The sequence below is a fragment of the Solanum lycopersicum genome, chromosome 11 (assembly GCF_036512215.1).
Source record: "Solanum lycopersicum chromosome 11, SLM_r2.1".
NCBI classification, from domain to species: domain Eukaryota; kingdom Viridiplantae; phylum Streptophyta; class Magnoliopsida; order Solanales; family Solanaceae; genus Solanum; species Solanum lycopersicum.
In genome coordinates, this window is record NC_090810.1 from 13,124,466 (window position 1) to 13,150,831 (window position 26,366).

The following is a 26,366-nucleotide window of genomic DNA, read 5'->3' on the forward strand; positions in this document are numbered from 1 at the left end:
TTAATGATATCAAGTTATTTAAAAGATAGATCTCTTTCGACCACTTCAGTTTTGATTTTCATAATTAATTTAAAAAAAAATTGTTTTTCATCTTAAAAAAATAACTTTATTAAGATATCTTGTTCACACTGTATTCATTAGTCAATAATATTATATATATATATATATATATATATATATATATATATATATATATATATATATATATATATATATATATATATGCCTTTTAAACTATCAGGATTCCACCTCCCACATTATTAGAGTTTTCACCGACCACAACTAAATCAATCTGAACTCCAATATTAATCTGTACTGAGTTTATTTCCAACCACAAAGAAAAACTTGACCAAACATCTCATGAACACCTGATTCTTCGTCACCTATATTATCACTATCATAAATCTAATCATAAAAAACATTTGAATCAAGAGCAAGATGAGCCACCAACGAGTTATTGCTATGTGCTTGTTACCAAATATTATCTCTAATAAAGAATAAAATAAAATATGAAAAAAGAATAAAAGAGAAAATAAAAATAATAATTGAGAAAAAATAAAAATAAAATGTAATTTATTTGATTTTCTTTAAAATATAAAAATATAGAGAAAAAGATAAAGTAATTAAAAAAAAGAAAGAAATAATAAAATTGTTACGAAATGATATCTCTAATAATAATAAATAATATGAAACAAGAATGAGAAAAAATAAAATAAAAAATAAAAAATAAAAAAGAAAATAACGGAAATAATTTATTTTATTTTCTTAAAAAGGTAAAAATATAGAAATATATAAAAAATAAAAAGAAGATGAACTAATCCAAAAAAAGAAAGAATGAAGGATCTTTTTAACCAAATGATATCTCTAATAAAGGAAAAATTAAATAAAGATAAATGAGAAAAAAACAAAAGAATAAAAGTAATTAATGACTGGACAAAAACAAAATGAGGAAAAAGGAAAAAAATAATAATAATATGATAGTAAAAGTATTGGATTGGGGGAATCGAGCCTAAATTTTAATAAGCTAGCGCGAAATTGAGCCTAAAATTTAAAGGGGGTGAAGGGAAATTAAGCCTAAACTAGAAGAGGACATGAATATAATTTATTGATAAAATTTCATAAACAACAAACATAATATACTAAAGCTCCGTGGCAATACTTTCAATATTGCATCCATAGCTACAGTTCTGTTTGCTACAGAGAATATAATTTGTATATTTCGTTTGCAAATATTTAAATAGGATAATACATATAATTTTTTTATTTATATATTTACGAATTTTTCTGAACTTTGTTTGTATCTTTCATTTGACAATACATAAATAAAGTAATTTATCATGATTTTTTCATAAATCATATACAGTTTAGAATAAACATATGCAAAATTCTAATGTATAAAATCATAATTAGAATGATACAAATTAGGCGAGTTATACAAATTAGGCAAATTATACAAATCAAGCTAATAGCAAAAAATTAAAAAATTATACCTGCAAATTACAATTTTCTTAAATTATTGCTATAATATCTAATATAGGCTAAATATTTGTTATTCTATGTAATTTTCATTCATTTAGTTTGGGCCAACAAGTATTTGCTGAATTAGTTAGAGCCCGTTTGGATGAGCTTAAAAAAAGTACTCCATCCGTCCGGAATTATTTGTCATATTGCGCTTATCGAAAGTTAATTTAACTAATTTTCAAAGGTAAATGGGATCACATTAATTCGATATTTTAAACAAAAAAATTAGATAATTTAAAACTATATGAAAAGTATTGTAAATTACAATTTTTTGCATATTAATATGATGAAAAATATATCTTAAAATGTTAGTCAAAGTTTTTATAGTTTGACTCTAAAAATAAAAACCATAACAAATAATAATGGACGGAGGGAGTAGCTTTTAAAAAGTACTTTTGAAATCAAAGTGCTGGAACTTATTTTTAAAATAGGTAGTTATGTGTTTGGATAAAAGTGCTGAAGTTAAAAAAAATTGTTGATGTGTTTGACAAATAAGTGCTAGTAAACACTTTTTTTTAATCAAAATGTCTGAAATACCCTTAAAAGTTGTTAACATGATAAAAGTTGAATAATTTAAATTTTTTATACTTAAAAAAATTAAACAAAATTAATTTATATTTTACATCCATAAGTAATTATATTTTGCTATCATTCACATATTTCTTTACTATCACAAATTATTTATAAATCATAATAATTATAATAATAAATAATGTAAAATATGAAAATAATAATACTACATAATAATAATAATAAATAATAATATTAATAAAATAATAATAAATAAAATATTAATAATAATATTAATAATATATACTAAATATAATAAATATTAACAACAACAACAACAACAATAATATAATAACAATAGTAATAATAATAATATATAATAATAATAAAGAATAATAAAATAAATAATAATAATATATAATAATAATACTAATAAAGAATAATAAATAAACAACAACAACAACAATAATAATAATAATTGTAATGATAATATATTAATAATACTAATAATTATAATTATAATAATAATAATAAAATAAAATAATAATAATAATAAAATAATACTACTACTAATAATAATAATAAAAAGAAGTAAGGACAAAAAGATAATACATATGGTCAATATAAAATGACTTTTAAGTTGAAAAAAACACCCTTACCTAACTTTTAACTTTTGACCTAAAAAAAGTTATTTTTGACTTAAAATAAGTCAATTTTATAACTGTTAAACACTCTAATAAATCAAAAACTGACTTTTAAGTCAATTTTATAAGCTTTTAAGACCATCCAAACAGGACTCTTAATGTTCTGTGAAATAATAATCATTCTATGTTTTATGCTCATTTATCTACTTTCCCTTATTTTACTTCATAGCTTCTTCTTTCACTACATTATTTTATGGCAAATTCATTTTTTTGGTGTTAATTATTTGTAATTTTATTTTTTTTGTAAAATATATATTAAAGATAAAATCTTATATGTTTAGACTGAAAAAATATCGAATATTAAAACTATATTTCGTCATAAATATAAATTAAAGTTACTTTTATATGTAAGTAAATTATATAGGTGCCTGTGAATTTGAACATTGCAATAACACATAATAATGAAAATTATGTAAATAATATTAGAAATCATAATAATTAACAAGTGAAAATATTTAAAATTCATATAAAAGAAAATTAGTGATTCTCTATTTCTATATGTACCACTTGTATCAATCAGAAGGAGTAATATAATAAGGTAAAAAATATTATAAGTTATATAAATTAACAAAATATTTAAGGTTCATATAACTTTTTTTTTAATTGATTCTCTTAATTTATATATACGACAGAAAGGAATTGTATAATATTATTTGAAAAAATTGACTAAAAAACACCTATAAAAATATAATCGACTCTTCATATTGAAATAAATAAAAAAATAGTATATATTGAACCGTGTTTGGCACTAAGGCCTAATATATATACGCAAAGGATCTTCTGGCGCTATTTTCCCATTTTTCCTGTCATTTAAAGGGCTTTTGCAACTTTCCCTCTTTCTCCAGTACAACACTTCTCTGTTCTCTATTCCTCAATGGCTACACCTCTTTACATTGTTGACGACGACGACGATGTATGCTCTCTATAAGTTTGTTCTTTGTTTCCATGCTCTCTATAAGTTTGTTCTTTGTTTCCCTTTGCTTTGTGATTCTAACTCTTTCTCTCTATTTTGTACAGGAATTTGATTGGGATTCAGCTGTCAAAGAAATCGATGAAGCAACAGCCATCTCCAACAGACCGTCTTCTTCCCATTTTGCTTCTACTTCTCATTCTAATCAACAAATTAAGGAAGCCCACAAATACCCTTTTGCTTCTTCTTCTTCTAGACAATCCACACTTGATAAATTTATCCAAAATTCCACCAAGAATGCCGAAAAATCTAGTCGGGAACAGGAAAATCGAAATGGGTTTGGAGCAAGAAACGGAAATGAAGGCGAATCTTATGGGCCTAGTTATGTTGAGATTGATCCGGAGGCTGCAAAAACTTGGATTTTCCCAGGTTCTTTTTTTCACTGTTTTTTTTTACTTCAAATAATCTGTTTTACATATTAATGTTTTATAGAAGTAAAAATGTGAGAAGTTATGTTCTTTTTAGTTTATGTTTCATAGATTCTTCATTTGAGTTGATGCAGATGTCCCAAATAATATGAACTTCGATTAAGCTGAACGTGTCTGTATCTGATGCAAACATTTACCCTAGTCAGTGTAAACGTAGGATTTGTTGGCTAATATATATACCAATGTAAGTATAATGCTTTGAAGATGTAGGTTTTTGAATTTTGAATATGAAAAGGGAATTCAAGTGGGTTGTTGGAAAACTTGAAACATTGGAAAATCACCATTGTTGCAAAATGAGGTTGTTAAATTTGGTGTTTTTTGACAAATTAATAATTTAGGATTTGTTCTGTATGATATTTGAAACTATGTTTCGAATTCTAGCTCATTTGGAGTAGCTTTAGGAGTTTAGGTATTGAATTGTTGAAATTTGAAGAACAAGTTGTTTCTAGGCAAAAGTTTGTATAAACAAAAATGACAAAACTTCAAGCATATGTGCCCTAAATTCAAGCAATAAAGGCCAAACTTTAGGCATATGTGCCTTGTATTCAGGCAAAATTGCCTGAAGTGCTTGCTTTCAGACTTGCTGAAGTTAGACTTTGACAAACCAAACTTCAGATGCGAATGTCTCATGTCAAACAAAACTTTTGCCAAACCAAACTGCATACACCTCATGTCAAAAGTTGATTTTTCACCACATTTCAAAAGTTGATCAGACATTGCGTATCTGAAGTTGATTTAAAGCTGATCCTGTAAACTGTGCACTGCCCCTGGGGTGACATCGTCTACTTTGGCTCAGGCCTACATGGTTACCCCTAAAACGCCTAATACCATTAAGAGAATTCAACACCTCATAAGTAACTTCTTTTTTTTTTCTTTTTTATTGTTCGTTTAGGACTTTATTCACAGGCACCCACAATCTCCCTCTTGAACCAAGTTCCACATGAACCATCACTATTCATGGGCTAATTTGAAGATTAACTGTGCGACACCCACATTATTCAAGTATTTATGAACACCAAGCCCACAATCTTCTTCTTTTTGTGTTGTCTTCAAGCTACGATTAAAGGTTGTAAACCCGACCCATAGGCATGCAAAGGCAATAAGTCGATTGAGTTGTTGATGGAATAAAGGATGCTTTCAAACCTGAAAGAGGTCCAGATCTTGGAATTGGGTTAGGAGCAACTATTGAATTTGTCTAGTCGAAAGGGAAAGATGATGACTATCAGTTCTGATTCTTTTTCCAAAGGAAGCGAGTGGAATACTAGATAACGATTAAGGGAGTGACTCTGTCCAAATAAGCTCTTAAGAAGTGTTGTTTCAGTCGACAAAAAGGGTTTGGATTGAAAATGTACCTTTATTAAAAAAAAGGGGGTTTGAATTGAAACCATTCTTAGATGGAATCGACTGACTTCTAGTTGCATCATATCGAGAGATCTGTTGCCAGTTCCGATAGAAGGAGAGGAGTAAGGTTTAGGCTTTGCCCAATAGTTGTTGAACCCAAGTTTGGTGATAAACTGTAGTTGCTTAGTCTTCTAGCATAGCGGAGTGAGATATATCGAACAATTAACTTGGACGCCATGCCATCACTCCGCTATCTCTTCCGCCAAACCATTGGCTCTAATGCCTTTTGTTGGGGTAAAACAATAACATAGTGTGATATTATTTGTTTTGAGCCAAGCCCACATGGTTTTCCCCAAAAGGCGTGTCCAAGTCTCATAAGTAGCTTCTTTTTGTTTTCTACTTTTCACTTGGGAGTTTGTTCATACTCACCCAACAGGTATAATAGTTTTAGTTGTTGATTGGGCTTGTTAGGAATATATACCCCCACCCCAAATTTTGTTTTTCAAAAAAAAAACAAACAAACTGTTTTCTCAAAATAAAAATAGAAATTTAACCCCCCCCCCCCCCCCACACACACAACCAACCCCTAAGTTTTTTCTTTTCCAGAAACAAAAAAAAAAAACTCTTCCATTTCACATATGGATTCTCATGTTAGGCCATTTTGTTCATATTTGTATGAGCTTAAATAGGTTGAAGACCATATTAACCCATTTAAGAAAAGGAGAGAAAATATGAGTGATCCATTAAATTTAATATGGGCAAAATGGTTTCATTTCACTTATATGAGCTGAAATTGCCACCTCTAAATATGAGACTCTCCCTCCTTTCCTTTTATAGTTTTAAGACTTCTCTTTTTTAAATTGTAAGTACACTCAGTGTGCTAGCATAATACTTAAATACAGTAGATTATGCTGCTTGAATGAAACTTTTGCTTGGACAATTATAAGCTCTATGATTTAACTGATAGTCTTTTACTATCTTTTAGATAAATCATTGTAGAAGCTTCTTGGAATGAAGATTCATGTTCATTTACCTTCTTTTTCCTTGCAGTAAATTTTGATCGTCGTGATTATCAATTTTCTATCATCCGCACTGCTCTTTTTAGCAACACCTTAGTAACATTACCCACAGGACTTGGAAAGACATTTATTGCTGCTGTTGTAATGTATAATTATTTCAGGTGGTTCCCAGAAGGTAATGCCATCTACGACTATTTTATTTCTTACTTTTTCAAACTTGTCGCCATTCTATTTCCAAGAATTACTCCTATTAAGTCTCTACATTGGAGTGCTAGTTTATGAGAAGCAAGGTTAGTCTCAGCTGAATCTGCTGAAATCTTGAGCTATACAAGAATATTAAGTAGGTGCTTTGAACATTGTAATTTACTCTCCGCATCCTCATAACTGAGAAATATTATGCAGCAACCATATTAGGTCAGATACTTCATTCTATGCATTTTTCGAGTTTATGAACAAAGGAGAAATGAGTTCATGGTTGAATCCTGATGCGCCCTTCAGTTACTGATGACAGTCCTTCTTTATATATATATATATATATATATATATATATATATATATATATATATATATATCATCTGTTTAGATGATATTTTAAATCCTTTGGATTAACTGTTTAGGATGGTGTCCCAATGGCAGGAAAAATTGTTTTTGCAGCTCCTTCACGCCCACTTGTTCTGCAGCAGGTGGAAGCATTACACAAGTTTGTAGATATTCCACAAGTAAGCTTGGAGTTTTATTTTGCTTGATATTGGTTTAAAGTTGTTTTCCTAATCCAATGTCCTAAAAGAGCAAATGTTCTGTTATTTACATTTTGAGACAATTGTATTATACTGATTGCAGGAGTGCACAATTGATCTGACAGGTCAAACAAATCCTTCGAGAAGAGCAAGTTTATGGAAAGAGAGACGAGTTTTCTTTGTTACTCCACAAGTGCTGGAGAAGGATATACATTCTGGTGACATTCTGCACTCTAATGTGAATACGTTTTTATGTTTTTAGAGTTTTCGTGTTTTCCAGCTATTCGAGGTCTAACCTGCACATGATTTGTGCCTTCATGATAGGAAATAGAACTTAACTTCCAGTGAGCTATTTGAATTTCTGGATATCAATGCATAAGCAAGAAAAGAGTCGGGTTATATTTGTATAATTGGATCACTTTAGCGTCACCAACCGTAATCTCTCTAATCAGAGATGTTGGAAATATGTCTAAAACTGAATCCATATATTTGTATGTATTTTTTGACATATTCTTGGAGGTATTTTCAGATATTAACTCTACATTTTCTGCAGAAAAGAAGCTATTTAACTAGCAAGTGAATTTTGTGATTAAACTTTCTTATTTTAAAGAAAAATCAGATGTAAGTATCTAGAGGACAGTATTATTTTAAGCACTCCAGGTTTAAATAAGAATTATAATAGGTTAATTGCTTGGCCCAAATAGGGTATTAGAGGTATCAGATGGTTAAGATTGTAGATGTTAAGTTGTGGTAAATTCAATTATGTGTACTTTATGATAACAACTTTGAGTATAACTTGTGTAGGTTAATTGACACTCAAAACGTTGTTATTTGCTTTGAGCTTCTAACAGTTCAATAACTTCTTCAATTACTTGGATTCGATTATGGATTTTCCTGTCCATTATGGTCATCATCAGTTCTGTCCTGATATTTTTATGTTCCATGATTATGGTGTCATTGGTTTTCCGTTGTGGAGGTGAAGTCATTCATTAGGGGCTATCGTATGAGTCAACTTCATTCTTTAGGGTCGGGTATCTGTTTCTAGTTAATAATTGTAGTGCTTTTTCCAAGGGACTGGATGCTTCTTGGCAAACTTGATTGATATCCCTTGTTGATTCAAAATGGAACTGATCTTGTGCTGTCTTGCAATATATAATATAGTATACACAAGGGAAGTTCTCCAACAGTCAGAGTTTACCATATGATTGCTATAGCCAATGGCGAACACCCCAAACAGATCCAACTTAGCCTCGGTTGATTACATTGTTAGTATAAATAAAAAGCTGTTGGTGCAACTTTTTTGTTTTGATTCTCTTATAATGCACGAATGTGGACTTGGTGAAAAGTTGCTAGCACATTAATCAGATGAGTCCTTGCATATAAATGTGTTAATTCGAGGACATACTTCATGACTAGACGTTGAATGCACATTGGATGTATTTCCTTGATTAAGATAATTGTAAATCTCATATCTTTGTAATATTCCCTTTTTAGACCATATTGAACATTTATGAAGTAATATCTGTAAATATATCACAGGAATATGCTTCATGAAACATCTAGTTTGCTTGGTAATCGACGAGGCTCATCGTGCAAGTGGAAATTACTCTTATTGTGTAGTAGTTCGCGAGGTTTGTCAATTTTCTTTTTTGAAGTAAATCTTCTAAACATTGCTTCATACCTGTTTCAACCTGACTTTATATTGGACCTTTATGAGTTGCTTTGCTATGTGAATTTCACATTGTATCTGTTTATGATTGTTCTCTCCTTTCAGTTGATAATCAGTGTTTCTAAAAAAAATTTGGATGACTGGGAAATATGCTCAATGTTCTCTTTGTCTTGACTATTTACTATTCAGATTTGTTGCATGAGAATACCTATTCTTGGGGAGGTGAGAGAAATAGAAAGGCGATCTCCCTCTTCCCTTTTTGATAGTAAGCTTCTATAATTTGGACAGTGTATCAACAATTTCATTCTGCACTCCAGAATTAATTATTACAATGATGTGGAGGTGCACGGATATCTTTTTCAATAGAAAGAGGAATTCAGGAAATTGAAAGTCCTCTATGTAACTTTTTACATGTACAGTAGTTTTATTCATGAATTACAGCACCAAGATGGTACTGTCTGAGGTTCAAAAGTATCATGGATTTGATTTCTCAAGTGTGAGCAGAATAAGGAAAGGGCAGTACTAATACTGTATCGGTTGTAAAAGACATGTTACTCCAAGTTCTTTATCAGAGCATTCCCATGTACTCTGTATAGCAAATCAAGAAGCAAAGCTATAGATATTCAAGAATATGGGACCAAAAAGTTAATCATGTTCTCTTTTTTTTTTTTTTATTTGTATCTGGCAGTGTTGTAGAAAGCGCAGAAGATCTCTAAGGTCCATTGAGGTGTTAAGCACAAAATAAGGCAAATGGAGAAAAAATATATATATATATGTGTAGTCCAAGACTAATAATTATAAGCATGAATAATAATTATATGGACAAATAAATTTATTTTTTAATAATAAAGTAAAATAGGATTTGTTTAGTGTCACCTCTTAGGATTACTCATTAGAGAGGAAAGTATGCCTTGGAGCTTTGATGACGAGAGTGAAGCACCCGCTAAGCGAGGCGAACCGCTCATGTTTTGCATCTCGCTTTAGGGCAAACTGTACCTTTGGCAAGACTAATTTGTCATTGTGATAACTGACATAAAGGGATTGCGGGAATAATTTATTTGCTTCATTTTTATCTATGTAGATGTAGAAACTAATTGTTGATCTAGTGCCTACTTTATATATCCAACTAGTAAAATTATCCGCGCTTCCCGCGGGAATTTAATATCATCGAATTTATAATATAATACTTAAATCTATCCATCATCAAAGCTAAAGCACTATATTATCTTACATACATGATTATGTACTAACAAACATTTATTAATGTAAAGAAAAATGTAAGTTATTACATCTTTATCATTTATTTATCCTTAATAATATAAGCAATAATTAATGACTGTAAAAATACATACCAGAATCTATAACATAAGCAATGGTGTCAGTGAGCCACTCAATAGGAGCAAAGTGCACAAATATTTAATTGTGAATAAGAGGTTCAGAGCTTTTGTTGTTTTAAAATGAGAGGAAATCCCTTCGTTTATAGACAACAAAGGGTAGTGTGAACAAATATTTATTGTGCCTTATCGGAAAGGTAACAACTATTTGGAAAAGTTGTAACCCTTCGGAATGGTCACAACATTTCATAAAAGTTACAACTTTTCATAAAATTCGCAACTCTTCATTAAAGTCGCAACTTTTCATAAATTTCACAACTTTTCATGAATAAATTTAAAGAGAATTCTGATTTGTGGTAGCACCATGTAGGCGGGCCTAAGGTTCTTTCATATATATATATATATATATATGATTCAACATTCTACCTTAGATTCTTGTTCTGCTTTTCCCTGCTAAAGCCAAATCCTCGGCCCACCCCTACCGGTGATCATTAAATTTGGCCCATTTCCAAATTCCAAACAGACAGGCTTCTATGAGTTCCAAAATTCAAATGCTTATTTCATTTTCTCATGGCCCATTGTGGTGTATACCTTTAATCTTGTGCCCAAGAAAAATGTGAGGATCGTAAGTGGTTTTTATGTGGTTAGTTCTACTCATATAGTACAAAATGTTGTGTTTGAATAGAAGTCTTTACGTTTCTGTGTTTCTTGAGGCACTTATCCCTTAAGGTTCTCTGGTGTGAGCGTTTGATACTGGTGCAGATCTAGAGGTCGGATCCTTCTTGATCTAAATTAATTGGATTTGGGAATAAGGATTCCGGTACAGATATCTGGTGCTGGGATTCAACTATAAATAATTTAAATTAAACAATAGAGTTATATGTATAAATTATAAGACATTAGGTGGAAAACTTACAAGGTATTCCAATAAGAAATACTGATCAAGAGGAGAATTCCTGGAAGAGATTAAAGGAAAATGACTTACATGGAAATTTTTGATACACAAGGTATTCCATTTTCTTCAATTCCACATAGCTTTTGTTTTGGTTACAAAAGTTATTGTATTTGTCATGAAGTTCTCCGTCAATTTTGGTCAAAGTATCTAAAATCGGCTGATCAAATATGGTATGTATCCCCCACCTACATTCACATCCACATTATGTCAACAGTTGACATGGTGACATGGTGTGGCACCGTAAGTGGAAAGTCCGAGCAACTTAGCATTTATCCCACATTTATTTGCTTGGATTCCTAAGGCAACAAGAAAAGTGTGTTCTCTTGTCTGGTTGCCATTATTCTAGTAGTGATATTGACTGCTAAAAACATGTGGAAAAGGAGATACACTTGTGTTTTTTGGTGCTTTATGTGTAAAATATTGGGAGAGGACGTCAACCTCCATTTTCTACAGAAAGTTTGGATTTTGTTGACCATGCAAGGAATAGTGAAGGACACTTTATTTAGTTGAACCTTTAGAAGAAGAAAGAGAAGATACCGTGCGTGGTATATTGCTTCGTTAGCTCTTATGAGGGATTGGAGAGAATTAGGATAACTTTTGGTAGAAACTGTTTTTTTTATGACAAGGGAAACCTGTAGCCGCTACCCTTTGGGTGCACAGGGTAAAACTCCCGCTCCTATGCAATAGCTTGCAAACCACATAGAAGAGGTAACCCGCATTAGGCAAGACCAGTGCGATGAGCTCGACTGAGAAAGCACATCCCTTGCTTTCGCTGACAAGGGATTTCGAACTTGAGACCTCCTACGTGGAAGTTCCAAGCCCAAACCATTGGGCCACCCTGAGGGGTCTAAATTAATTTTGTACATTAAAGAATAGCCTTTTATCCTAAATTTCTTGTTGGGGCATCCATGTGATTGCTATTTGTTTTGAAGGATGTGTGTCTTTTGTGAAGAACCATTTAGTTGTAGAGTACCATTTGGCCAATTTATGAATTCCCCCTATGATAGTCATCAGGATGCAGTTGTCTATAAGGACTACTCTTCCAGGATCGAGGCAATGAGTAGATCATTGGATATGCAAATGTTAATTGGGCAGGATCATCCTCAAATAGATGTTCAACATCCAGATATTGTGTTTTAGTAGAAGGTAATTTGGTATCCTAGAGGAGTAAGAAACAAAGTGTGGTTGCTCAATCTAGTGCAAAAGAAGAATATAAAGCAATGTCGTAGCAACTTGTGAGCTAATTTGGATTGAAACCTTATTCAGAGAACTAAATTTAACACGTGTGTCATAACCAAGTGCCCCTTAATATTGCATCAAATTCGGTATTTCATGAGAGAGCTAAGCACATTGAGATTGACTGTCTCTTTCTTAGAGAAAATATTTTTATGCACTATTGTTACAAAATTTATAAAGTCGAGTGATCAACTTGTAGATATCTTCCCAAGACCCTCGCAGTTGGTATATATGACTTGTATGCACCAACTTGCGGGGAGGTTAGAATAGGAAAAAAAATAGGAATAGTATATAAAATCCTACTTGGATGAAGATACTAGTCTATAAATAAGACAATGTAATATTGTGGAAACACAATTCAATAAAAAAATTAGTTCTCCTGTATTTCTCACAGTTTGTAGGTTCTCAATTTCTTGGTATACCTTGTACACAGGAGTGTTCTAGAACACAGATTGTAGAGTTTCTTAGATAAAACATCTAAAAGAATCGGATTTGGTCTCCTCTTTTTTCTTCCTCTAATTCAAACAGATTTGAATACGTAATACATATTTGAAAGGTAAAATTAGTTAAATTGTTGAAAGGCTCAAAATATTTAATGAATATATTCCTTGATAATTTTCTTTTTTTAAGAAGTTCCAGTCCCCAAATATAAGAGAAATATTAAGCGGAAGTCTTTTAGATTATCAGACCAATTCCTGTTAAGCATAGTCCCCTCCCAGAGTGCAGTTTGAGACATAACAACCAAGCTAGAGTTTGTGGGACACCCCAACTCCTGCTTGAGGGAGGGGGGATAGACATTCTTATCCTGGTTAGCTTAGGACCCTACAATCAGCTTGTATGTTGATTACTGTTTTATGTGTTTAAGATTTACTCCTAAAACATAGTTGCCAAGTTAATATCCTACGGCTATAGTACACTTGGTGATAAACTGATAACATAATGTGTGCATGATATGCTCAAATACTGCTAAAAGATGAGCATAGCCCAGGAAGTAGGTTGGAGGACTCTTCAGTGTGTGTTGTATATATATTTCCTTGTACAGGTATCATTAGCAATCATCAATACACAGAGAGCTTGAATTTCAGTTGTGTTCTTTCTATTATTTTCCTTAGAAATTGCCATCTCAATTCCTTGATTTATCTGTATTTGGTTGGTGAAAATTCTAACTTTTTTCGATTTATTTGTAGTTGATGGCATTTCATGTCCAAGTCAGGATATTAGCATTAACTGCTACACCTGGGTGTAAGTAACTATTTATCTGCTGGACTTTATTGGAATGTAAATTGGTTTCATGCCTTATGTCACCTTCTTATTGGGATCTTTCATGTGTCAGCTAAAAGGCAAGCAGTTCAGAAAGTTATTGATAACTTGCAAATATCAACACTTGAATATCGAAATGAATCTGACCCAGATGTGCTACCATATATGCATGCTCGAAAGATTGAACAGATAACAGTATAAATATAACTCCCTTTTGGCTCTCTGGGGAAGTTTTTCCTTCGTTGTTTATATCCAAAATTTTGTAATATACTTTCAGGTTCCCATGGGCCAAGATGCTGTTGAAGTTGGGGAACTCCTATTTGAAGTAATGGACCCATTAGCATCTCGGCTTCGTGCATACGGACTACAAGTTAATAGAGACTACCGGACAGTACGGCTACTATACCTGAAAATTTTGTAGATGTTTATTTATTCATAGTATAATTATTTGCTACATTTTTGGATTTGCTGTTCTGACTAGTCAGTCAACAACACAGTTCAGGTTAGGATACTTGTTCAATGAAGTTTGTTATTTTTTTCACGTTCATCCTATTTTTTGTTCTGGTTATTTTTTCTTTTCGTGTTGCAATTCTAAGTAGATTATAGTGATGAAGTCTAATATTAAACGGATGCTAATGCCTCCATGTGGCTCCTTTCCTACGGTCATGGGAAATCCAAAACTTGTATATTAACTCAATACTGGGTCAGTCAAAGTTCTTTCTTAGTGAAGTGGGAAGACAACATTGAATCAGACAGGCACAAAAGAAGTGGTTTCATCCAATCGGCGGGACAATTCTATTGCTAGTCAGCTAACTGAGAATCCAATAGAGAAAATAGGTTTTCTAATGATATCTCGGTAGAATGATTATTGTGAGCAGTCGTTAGTACGAGTCTCCGCTCTCCTTCTTTATCCGAATTGGTTCCTAGTGTTAGTCAATCAAGTTTCGCCATCAAGAGAGGGAAGTGCCTTGACTTTATACACTTCATTGAATTAAAAAAAATTATGCAACAAAATTTCAAAGTTCTGGAGAAGTAAGCAGTAATACCAAGAATATTGTGAATATACATATTAATAAACAAAATAATTTGTGATCTTTTTAAATTCTGACTAGTTCAAGAGAAAAAGTTTCTATAGTTGTCTGAAAGAGAGAGCACGTGCTGGTACTTGGAGAGAGAGAGAGAGAGAGAGAGAAGGCATAATTAGAGAGGAAAAAGACGACATGTAAGCTTTTTGGCGAAATAACACAGCATCTTAAGAAGACTTTGAATAGGATTAAGACTCTCTCACAGATCTGACCGAATTAGATGCTTTCAGACCTATTAAGTGATTTTTAAAATTTAAAAACAACACTTAATGGCCTGAAAATTTAATTATTCAAATTTAGACCCTCGTAAAGTGCAATTGAGGCCTTAATGTTAGTAACGTATAATTTCTGAAAAAGTCGAATTGTAAATTGCTGTTTCAAAGATTCTGGTTTTTTCTTCTTCTTAATGTCTTCTCATCACTTAACTCAGATGTTTGGGGTGTGTGCTCTTATGACAGATTGTACTAATATGATCCTAGAGGTTTCTACTCTTAAGTACAGATAAGGACGATTTTCAATTTGCGAGATAATCAGAGTAATATAAAATACAAGCGGTCCTATGCTTTAACCAAAAGCACATTAGCATACAAGAGGGTACATTGAACGAGCAGGGAATGGTAGAATTGAACTATTGATTTGTTAATGTGTCATGTTCTCCAATTTCTTAAGATTATACAGTCAGCATGCTAACCATGTTCATATGTACATATAGAATGTGCTCTTCTTCCATTTTAGCTATTTTATGTTACTGTTGTCACTTCTAACATTGGATAGGACAATCCCTCTTCTGTATATGTAATTGTCTTCCCTTTTTTGTTGTTTTAAGTCTCTCTCTGTCTACCTACACACACACACAGACTTGTTCCTTTCTTAAGGTTTATTTGTCTTGTCCAATTTGCAGTTAAGCCCACATCTGATACTTGATTCACGGTCAAGATTTCGCGAAGCTCCACCTCAAAATTTGCCTCAAGTGAAGTTTCAAGAAATTGATGGACTATATGGAGTTCTAATAACACTTTCACATATAGTGAAGCTGCTCTCGAGCCATGGGATAAAATCTGCATTTGAGATGCTTGAAGAAAAACTGCAATCCAAGTTTGTCCTCTTTGAGCTTACGGAATTTGATTAATTCAACTTGTTGAAAGAGTGCTATTTCGTTTATGATGAGTGGATTTGGCTTGAACAATAATATCCCTCTTACTAACATACTGCCCCAATCCATTTCAATGTGCCATCACATTTCTAACGACCAATTGCATCCAAGATATAGTCATATACGTATTGCGCAGTTAATTTCACCAATTTGTAAATCTAGATAGTTTAACCAAAGCTTTTGACTGTTCTCTAAATATGTGCATGTCGTTTACAGGTTGTTCGGACGACTGATGGGAAGAAATGAAATTCTTTTGAAAGCAAAGCGTTTAATGCAGCAAGTTGTATCTCATGGTGCTCCTAGTCCTAAGTTGTCAAAAACGTTGGAAATACTGATTGATCATTTCAGTATGTTACATATCACATTCTTCTGTTTGTTTAAGTATTTGTTCATTTTAACTGTTGAATGAGCAACCTGTTTATGTTATGCGGATGCAAAACAGCTTTGAAGCATGTTTTTAATGGATTTTGGTGAGGACATCATTATTGATGAAATCTTGATAGTTTGTTTATATGTTTGACAGTTTGAGTGTGTTATTCAATTCTTTTAATTTTGCAAATTCATTTAAGGATTGTACTTGTTTTAAATTTTAGATTTCTCCCATCTTATTTATCCTTATAGAGGTACTATATCATTTGAGTTTGATATTGTGGAGAACTGTGATTTAGTTTCTACTGTTTTCTGTGAAGCTTTTGTTACTTATTTGGAAAAAGAAATCAAACTTAAGAATGTTGTTTAGTCCTAGGGAATTTTAAATGGGATAATACATACTTCTACCATTCCCGTCTTTCACAAAACCACAATTTTTTAACTTATTTCTTCTGTTACAGTCTGGACTGTTCGTAAAAGTCTTGAACCATGTCAATGAAAGATAAACATTGTCTACTGATAACTTTGTTCCAAGTTCGGAGTCTTAAGGCCACCAAAACAATCAGTGCAGATATTCAGGCCATAGATAAGCTCCTTTGGTAATAGTACCTTATTACACATTGATTTTCATGTTAAAAGATGAATCATGAACGCCTCACATGCTTTAGGTGTCATCAGCTTCTCAGCACTGTGTTGCACTCGTGCTCGGGGTATTTTTACCCTCTGGATTTGACAAATAGAAATAGGTGAATTTGAAGCATTATTCTTTGCTGATGGTGGATTTGAAGTTCATTTGTAGCTTCTGATGCAAACTGGAGTACATTCAAATCTAGGCTAGCCATTTATATTTAAATTTAAACATTTTAAATATGTAGCTCACTGAATTTCCTATATGGTGCAGTAACTTAGCAAGAAGAAATGTCATTTCTTGTGCAAATTGTCAATTGGACTTTATGGAAAGTGAGATCTTGTAGTATCAGATACTAAGTTATTAGTTTCACTCTCTAGGATTTCCTTTTTCTTTTTCAGACATGGTAAATTTAGTGCATCCTACTTTGTAATTTCCTTTGATATCCTTCCATCTGTTGCAGAAATGAGTGATCCAAAAAGTTCAAGGGTTATCATTTTCTCAAATTTTAGACAGAGTGTCAGGTAAAGCTTCTATGAGTCCCTCACCATTTCTCACACTTCAGTTACTTGATTGCAATATTATTCTTACTTTAAAATTCTGAAAACCTGATTTTGGCTGCAGTGACATATTGCTTTCTTTGAGGAGTTTAGCGGATTTAGTTAAAGCTACTGAGTTCATAGGCCAAAGCTCAGGTACCCCTACCCTATACGTTTCAGTGGATCATTTTCCTACTGTGTTGGTATTTTAATCTGTTTCTTTGTTAGACAAGTGCTATTTTCCTCTTGGAAAAAGGCCGACAGACTGTTCTTGCGCAATATTATTAAAAGGTGTACTGGTCATTTCTCCTTATGTAGCAGTTTATTATCATTGCCATGTTTGCTGAAATCAAGGTTTTACCCAGCAGTGACTTCATATTTGACCTTATCAGTTGGTCTTCAGTCATAACTCATGATTGCAATTTTCTGAACATACATCTGTTTTAAGATACGACATATACTTGCATTGCCATTTTCCTGTGTCTTTCCAGTTACAACGTGTTAGAACCACATCTTTCAGTCAGGGCGTGAGCCCCAAAACCAATATGCTTGAGCTTCAAAATTTAAAAATTTGAATCCCTCCTAAGTTTGATGTACAGTCAGCTATGTAGTAATAGCTAATTCTGCTTCCCTCCTCCCCCAAAAAGACTAGTCAAAGAATGACGTTATACCATGGAGAAATGCATGCTGTAGCAAAAGTAATTTATGATAAGTGAAACTTAAACTACTGTGCTTTAGTCTTTATGACAAAGTTTGTAGCGGCAGTGTTGCTAAAGACTCACTTTAGGCATGCATAAGTCCTGATGTTATGTGAAGCTCAGGTAGGCGCTTGGGTGTAGGCACCAAGGTTTTCAGGCAAACGCCTCATGGGCCATGGATTTTCCTTAAGAAGGTAGCACTAGAAAATAAATATCTAATAAAGTAACTATATTTATTGTCAACAAAATGTAATGTCTTTTTAGCGATTAGGTTTATAAGAACCTGAAAATTTAGCAACAGAAAATAGTCACGAAAAAGTTAAAACTGTATTTTAACATCTAAATCAAATGGTTGACATGATTGTTTCCTCATATTTTCTCTTGATTATAGTTTTCTCAATCCTCTTGTCCAGAAAATACAATGATTTTTTTTTTTCATGCATCACTCACACACACATTCCTCATTAGCCTTTCTCGCTAAAGCCCATGCTTCAATTGTGCTTTACGCTTAAAGCCTCAGCATAACGTCAAAACCATGGCGCCTTTCTAGTCTTTCTGCCTTTGACAAAACTTATTATCTTCAGTCCTCAGGATGGAATTACAATGGTAGTCCTTTCACTAAATGTGAGGAAGAATATCTTTTAACTTTTATGGTGTATCTTTCCTCAAATATTTCAGTTTGTCCTAATTCCTGATGATGATACGTCAAACTGAAATTTTTCTCCACACATCTCTTCCATTTTTATTTCTAAGAATCTGCAGTTCTCATGCCATTATTTCATGAACTTCTTTGCAGGCAAAACATCAAAAGGCCAATCACAAAAAAATCAACAGGCTGTTTTGGAGGTAATTCTTTTGCTCTCTTTATGTTGTCACTTGACAGGCGACCTTCCTTGAATTGACTTTTTCGTGTAGAAATTTCGAACTGGTGAATACAATGTCATTGTTGCAACATCGATTGGTGAAGAAGGTCTGGACATCATGGAAGTAGATCTTGTCATATGCTTTGATGCTAATGTATCACCTTTGAGGATGATTCAGCGCATGGGCAGAACAGGAAGGAAACATGAAGGAAGAGTTGATATCCTCTTCATCTAGTTTAGGATTTTTTTTCCCTTTCATTTGCTAAAAGTTGTTTTCTTCAAGTACAAGTGTTTTTTTTTTTCTCTCTGCACTTGCAATATTCAGTTTCTGGCACCCAAATTATTTTTTGATGTGGTGATTTCAATATATTTCCTTAATGAAGTTCTACTGGTTTTAGCTTACGAAGGAAGAGAGTTAAAAGGTTACTTGCAAAAGCAAACAAGTGGCAAGACAATTATCAAAGACATGAGAAATGGGGGAATGAGTAGCTTTTCATTTCATTCCAGTCCGAGGATGGTATGCCATATAAATAGATTTTCTCACCAACTTCATGTAAACCATTAGCTTCTTAAGTTTGTTTGTTTGTATATTGTAGATTCCACATATTTTAAAACCAGAAGTCCAGTTTCTCAAGCTATCAATTCCACAATTTGTTCCTCGAGGAAAAAACACCAAAGATGTTCTTCCTGTACAGGTGTCTGCATTCCAGAATAAATTAAGTGATGAAGAAGCAAAATTGCTCGCAAAATATTTCAATTTTACTGGTCAGGAAGCTCAGGACACATGGAGACCATCGCTTATTGCCTTCCGTCATTCCCAGGCATTTCCATCCAAAGTGCACAGAGTGGTGCATTCTTTTAGAACAGGGATGCTAATAGATGCCATGCAAAATTTGCAAGAAATGCCTTTACCTCGAGATGTCAAAGCTTCTAGCAATGAGGTTCTCACAGTGACATTTGCTTAACTTCTTATTTTGTATAATAACTGAAAATTGAATCACTTCTCTTTGATGACTCAGGATGAAACTTCAGAAAATTTGTCTATGAAAGTTGAATCTACCGAACCATGTGAAGAAAATCAGAAAGGTAAGTTTTATACATAATAGATTCATCAGCAAAACTATTCAGCAGTTTGAACAATTTAGTAAATATGTTTGATAATCTGTTTACTTCCGTAATAGATTGGCTCTACATTATCACTGAGTCTGACCAAAATTGTTGATTTTTCATCAAATGGAATTGGTATTAACATTTAATAATTCAATTACAAATAGTGTTATGAAATACCTTCAGCAATTTACACAAGTTTAACATGATGCAGCAGATATATCTCCAGCTATTTCATGTAACAGCACTCTTTCTTAGTATCAATCATAATTTAATGGAGACGTTTAAAAGATGAAGGTTGCACATTTTTTTTTATGCCACTACAACAAAAAAGGTCATCCTAGCGAAGCTTTCCCCTACAAGAAAGTGAAAGATCTGATTTATGGTGCCAGTATAGACAAGATGTCCATTGGTCCAATTTGGATCATGAACTGGAACTTTACGATGTAAATTTGCATACCTCATTTATCCTGGGGTTAATCTCAATGTAAGAAACATTGAAATCATTCAACCTGTTGCCTGCATTTTGTCATTTCATATAGGAATTAACACCAACTTTCAAGAATATTTCGAGACTGTTTGTATCTGGTTTTGTCCTGTAATTAAGAGAGACAAGGGAAGAATTCTGCATTGTATTATTCCTAGAGTAAGAGCTATCATGTACAACTGAATCTATCTAAGGAAACAAAACCAGAAGCATCCCTAAATATCTCTACCAATAATTGTGTGATGTGTACTATCTGAAAAGGTGCCTGTGTTCATACTTCATTCTCTAATGCTTCTCCTCAAATCTGTCCGTAGATATTAATAGTGCCCAATTTGTTACAAAGCTATTCTACCTGAATTCCATCTAAAGCCTTCGTGAAGACGTGAATATATTACCCAATTGCTTTTCCTTCTTCACATGGCCCCTATAGAAATTAGGCTTCCTTGGATCTTCTCACGGATAAAGAGACAGTCTAAGATGATTCAATGTGTCCTTCACGGTTTTAGCGATAGAAATAGAGTTCCGAGAGACAATCAAACAACTGGATGCAGGAGATAAGTGGTTATAAGAAAAAATTAGCAATGGAATATGTGGATTTGCTTTGATGTGTACCTTCGCGAAGAGCAATTGGAATGTCAAAAAGTTTGGGAGGATCAAGGGAAGGAGGGTCTGATGACAAAAGAATTGGTGCATGGATTGACATGTACCATTGGTCTCTCTTCTTTTGAAATAAACTTGGACAATTAGTGGTCATGTTGAAACAGAAGGTGCAATTACTGATTTGAGACACTGAAATCAGTTGGTGCTTAATAGAAGAACTGGGAGATGTAGGAGGAACATCTTATTTCAGTTGAAACTCTAAAGGTGTCACTTGGTATATTAACCACTCATCTTCCTCCCCCTATCTGATAAAATTTGAAGGTGCACAGTAGAATGGTGTAGTTTACAAAAATACCACATTAGTGGACACAATATGTTTACCAAGTTTAGTAAGTAATAACTAACAATGATATGTCTTTTGAAGACAAAATAGTCTAAGCAAACACACTTCAACGCCTTTGGGTCTAACTAGGTAACAATGGTTATACATCTTGAACATAACATGAACTCCAAGACACCCTAGGCCACATGGAATGATGAATTGTTTGGAGAGAGAACATTATAAGTTACATCACCTTTAAGCACAATAGAATGTTGCTATTTATTAGAAAACGAATTGTAGAGGTTGTGTTTGGCCCAAAACTGTTTCGGAACTTTTGTTGGAACATTTGTGCTCAAGCTGTCTCAAGAAGATGCCTATTATTTCTTTCAGCTACTCCATTTTGAGAAGGTGTTTCAACACAAGATGCCAGTGGAGAATCCCTTGTCGTCTCATGTAGGTTCTTAATGGTATGACATGTATTTTTTGGCATTAATACATCTTAATATATGCACCAAATGATTGTATTGAGTTTAACTTTAGGACTAAAAGAAACACAAGTGAGAAAATACTTTCAAAGGTTTTTTTATTATATAAATCCAAGTCAATCAAGAAATGTCATCCACAAAATTATCAAAATACTTGTTCCCAATCTTGGACACAACAACGATGGTCCCCAAACATTGAAGTGAACTAACTAAGAAAGTACACCAATTTATTTACCCTTGGACCTAATGGGTATGATAATGTTTTGCAAACTGGCATGACTCACTATCCAATGAAGAGATATTCATGAAATGAGGACAATTTAAAGTAGGGAGGAAAGATGTCCGAATGGATAATGTGCTTTAAATGGAGGCGTGAGACTAGAGCTGACAACTGACCGAGGCACCTATTTGTCAAGATGTGGAGGCTTTACATCCTTGCTTCGTCATAAGATCTTGAACAATGAGATTGAACAACTGATCTTTGACAAGTCTATTCATAGTGATTTAATTAAATGCAAGTTTTGACACCCATACAAATGACAAGATGATAGAGGAGGTTGGTTTAACAATCCAAGGTCCCAAGCTATTATAGGTTGGCCTATCAACTACAACGTTCAAAGAGGATGCTTTGTGTGATTGAAAGCTAGAAAATATCAAGATTATCTGTCATGTAATCTGTGACATCATGTCCTACACCCTTCAACCGAAAGGAAGAATAGGCATCTCATGGGGCTTCTCGCTCTCTTCTCATTGAATCTTATGTTCCACTGCAGTTTTAGGGTGATGTAGTCCTTGCATCTTGTTATTTAGTTGATATAATTTCCTCATCTTCTATTCAAAATCAAGTTCCACGTTCCATACTATTTCTTGAGTCACATCTCTTCTCTATCCTCCTCGTGTCTTTCGGAGCACATGTTTTGTTCATAACTTAGCTCTTGGAAAAGATAATTAGCCTTCTTGTGCTCTTAAATGTTTCTTTCTTGGTTACTCTTGAGTTCAATTAGGATATCATTGCTATTCACCTAATCTCCATCTATACCTTGTGTCCGCCAATGTCACATTCTTTAAGTATTAACCTTACTATACACCCTTGACTTATATCGCTGTCCGCACCTAGCACTAGTCTTAGATGATTCATGTCGTGCACTAGGACCCTGCTCCTACTACAGACTTGCGTCCTCCTAGCCAATCAATTGCACTTCAAAAAGGTTTGCCACTTAAAATGCTAACCACATTATACTTTCTTATGATCACCCTATTATGCCTTTGTACCATCTTTGCCCTCTATTATCCATTGCTAGGACTACATGTGAAGCACTTTCTCATTTTGGATGGAAGCATGCTATGATAAATGAGATGTTTGTTTTACATGAGTGGTACTTGGGAGCTTGTCTCCCTTGTTGTAGGTAAATCAATTGTCAGTTGCTGTTGGATTTATGACGTAAAATTGGTCTAAAAAATCAGGTTGATAGGCTTAAGGCTTACCCAAAGGGTATACTCAGATATTTGGGCTTGATTATAGTGATACTTTCGCTGCTATGACTAAAATAGCATTTGTCTGTCTTTTTCTATATTTGGTTGTCGTTCGTCATTGGCCTCTTCATCAGTTGGACATTAGGAATGTTTTTCTTCATGGTAATCTTGTGAAAGAAGTTTATATGGAGTAACCACCCAATTTTGTAGCTCAAAGAGAGTCTAGTAGCCTTGTATGTCTATTGCGTAAGCCACTCTATGATTTGAAACAACCTCCGCGAGCATGGATGGAAAATTTAACATAGTAATTCAAGAGTTTGGCATGAGTTAAAGTGGAATTGATCACTCTGTGTTTTATCAACATTCTGCACCTAATCTCTATATTTATTTGGTTGTTTACGTTGATGATATTGTTATCACTAGCAATGATCGAGATGGTATCACTAATTTGAAGCAACATCTTTTTAAGCATATTTTAGGTATTAAGGTTGCTGGACCAGGTTTTGCTATTTCTCAATGCAAGTATGCTTAAAACATTCTTGAGGAGACAAGAATGATGGGATGTAAGATCCATTGACACTCATATGGATCCAAAAAATGTTAAACTCCTTTCCGAACACGGGTAACCATTCATTAATCTTGGAAGGTATAAACGATTAGTTGGAAAGTTGGATTATCTCATAATGACTAGACCTACCATCTCTTTTCCTCTTTTTATGTGAGTGTTGTAAGTCAGTTTATAATTGCCCCTTGTGATCGTCTTTGGGATGTAGTTGTTTGTATATTGCGATACATATAATCAGCTCCTAGCAAAAGACTACTTTTTGAAGATCAAGACCATGAGCATATCATTGGATATACAAATTTTGATTGGGCAGGATCACCCTATGATTGACGTTTTACATCTGGATATTGTGTTTTAGTAAGAGGTAATTTGGTGTGGAAGAGTATGAAATAAAGTGTGGTTGGTCGATCTAGTGCAGAAGTAGAATATTGAGCAATGGTTGTAGGAACTTATGAGCAAGTTAGGATCAAACAATTGTTGAGAGCTTAAATTTGGCGAAATCAGTCAGATGGAACTTGGAACTTGTGTGTGATAATCAAGCGACCCTTCATATTGCGTCAGATCCAGTGTTCCATGAAATCACTAAGCATATTTAGATTGCTTGTCACTTTGTCAGAGAAAAATACTCATTATTACAAAATTTGTGAAGTTAAGTGATGAGCTCGCAAATGTCTTTACCAAGTCCCTCACTTGTCTGCATATAAATTACATTTGTAACAAGGTAGGCGCATATGATTTGTATGCACCAGTTTGAGGGGAGTGTTAGATTAAGAATATACAATCCTACTTAGAATTGGAATAAGAACAATATGTAGTATCTTACTTTGGTAAAAAATGTATAGTAGTGTTTATAAATAGGGTCTCTATGTAATAATGTAGATACACAATTCAATAATCCTATATTTCTCACAAACATAATATGGGAGCCCAACATTAAGTAAACCAAGAAATTGGATGGAAGAATTCCTCATTGTTTTGTTCCAAGAATAAAAGCTATTTATACATGTGCACGTGAATCTATCAAAGAAAACAAATTTAAAAAAATCTTTAAATATCTCTCCTTATAGTAAACTATGTATGTTATGAAAAAGTGCCTATGTAGTATGTGCCTTTTGTAACATGTGCAAAGGTGGTTATGAGTATCCTCTTCAATCTAGTTATAAGAAAAGTATTCTCTTCAATCCTAGATTAGCTCTTATTTTGTTCGTTGATTATTTTAGGATCTGATTCTTGTGCTGTAATGATTTTTAAAACATGAAATGTTGCTATTATCGTATGATAGACTAGCTCTTATTTTCTTCCTAATTATTTAAGAATCTGGTTCTGGTGCAATAATCATCTTTAACACATAAAATAGCTGGCTGTGCTTCGTTGTCCATATCTGAATGTTAAGCCTTATCCAAACAGCTGAAGCTACCATTGTTATGTTTTCACGAACAGGGTCATGTTTTATTTTCTAGGTGAAATAGAGGCAAGAGGGCCAAATAACATTGAAATTTATGCTAATGTCCCCTTAATCCTGATTTTGCCAAATTTAAGAGCATTGTTTGTTTCTTATGTCTTCTACATCAAGCAATAGAAAATAGAAGAGAAACAAGAATAGTTCAGAAAAAAAAGAATTTGGATGTATGTGTGTGCTCGTATCTAAAGTATTTCAAATTCATACAGGCTGTTCTAATGAAGATGATTGTAAAAGAGAAAAAAACAGCCACTCCATTCCAGTCCCAAGTAATAGAAAGACGCTTCTTCTTGACATATTTCCAGGGGAAAATGCTCATGCACATGGTTTCCTATTCAATTCAGATTTTGTAAGTGTTGATGATCAGGGGAGGGTTATAGTCTCATCTCTTGCCCAACTATCTCTTAAAGAAACTTTGGTTTCTAAATTTACAAGCACCAGATTATTTGAAAACTTCAACCTGCCAGAAAAAGAGCCTCTTCATGGGATGGTTTCAGTGAATGATCTGGACGATAAGACTGATGGAGTCAAAGGTGTTTATTCTACTCGGACAGTTACTACAGAAAAAAATAATCTGGAATCATCAAGAATTTGTGTGTCTAATGCAAAGCAACAGAAGATATCTGATATCTCTGAGAGGAGTTTTGGAAGTTCAGATCACAAGGTTAAACCAGAAGGTAAGAGCATAGGTGAGAGTCTGGAAGTCCAAATTCGGGGGACAACAATAGGAGCTGATGAGCCAGATGAAACTATTGAAGATATGGAGCTTAGTCCACGTCTGACCAACTTCATCAATAGCGGCTTTGTCCCTGAATCTCCTACAACTGATAGTCTGTTTCTTTTCCTTAA

General features: G+C 33.3%; 1 protein-coding gene across 4 annotated transcripts in view; it reads left to right on the plus strand.

Moving 5' to 3' along the window:
* The first annotated feature begins 3,490 nt into the window (after positions 1–3,490).
* Positions 3,491–26,366, plus strand: part of LOC101256834 (DEAD-box ATP-dependent RNA helicase FANCM) — a 29,945-nt gene continuing 7,069 nt past the window's right edge. For 2 of the 4 annotated variants that reach the window (XR_003244248.2, XM_010314567.4), the window contains exons 1-19: positions 3,491–3,648; positions 3,753–4,074; positions 6,525–6,668; positions 7,130–7,212; positions 7,334–7,448; positions 8,770–8,861; positions 13,612–13,666; positions 13,758–13,879; positions 13,962–14,075; positions 15,671–15,864; positions 16,139–16,269; positions 17,383–17,443; positions 17,544–17,614; positions 18,953–19,002; positions 19,072–19,237; positions 19,409–19,536; positions 19,616–19,960; positions 20,039–20,105; positions 25,727–26,347. Coding sequence is in view for 3 of the 4 variants with exons in the window: in XM_010314567.4 (XP_010312869.1) it covers positions 3,610–3,648; positions 3,753–4,074; positions 6,525–6,668; positions 7,130–7,212; positions 7,334–7,448; positions 8,770–8,861; positions 13,612–13,666; positions 13,758–13,879; positions 13,962–14,075; positions 15,671–15,864; positions 16,139–16,269; positions 17,383–17,443; positions 17,544–17,614; positions 18,953–19,002; positions 19,072–19,237; positions 19,409–19,536; positions 19,616–19,960; positions 20,039–20,105; positions 25,727–26,347 (2,920 nt within the window). In the remaining variant the exon portion in view is untranslated. The remainder of the gene's footprint in view (positions 3,649–3,752; positions 4,075–6,524; positions 6,669–7,129; positions 7,213–7,333; positions 7,449–8,769; positions 8,862–13,611; positions 13,667–13,757; positions 13,880–13,961; positions 14,076–15,670; positions 15,865–16,138; positions 16,270–17,382; positions 17,444–17,543; positions 17,615–18,952; positions 19,003–19,071; positions 19,238–19,408; positions 19,537–19,615; positions 19,961–20,038; positions 20,106–25,726; positions 26,348–26,366) is intronic. The other 2 variants (XM_026028131.2, XM_069291659.1) reach the window with 2 other exon arrangements.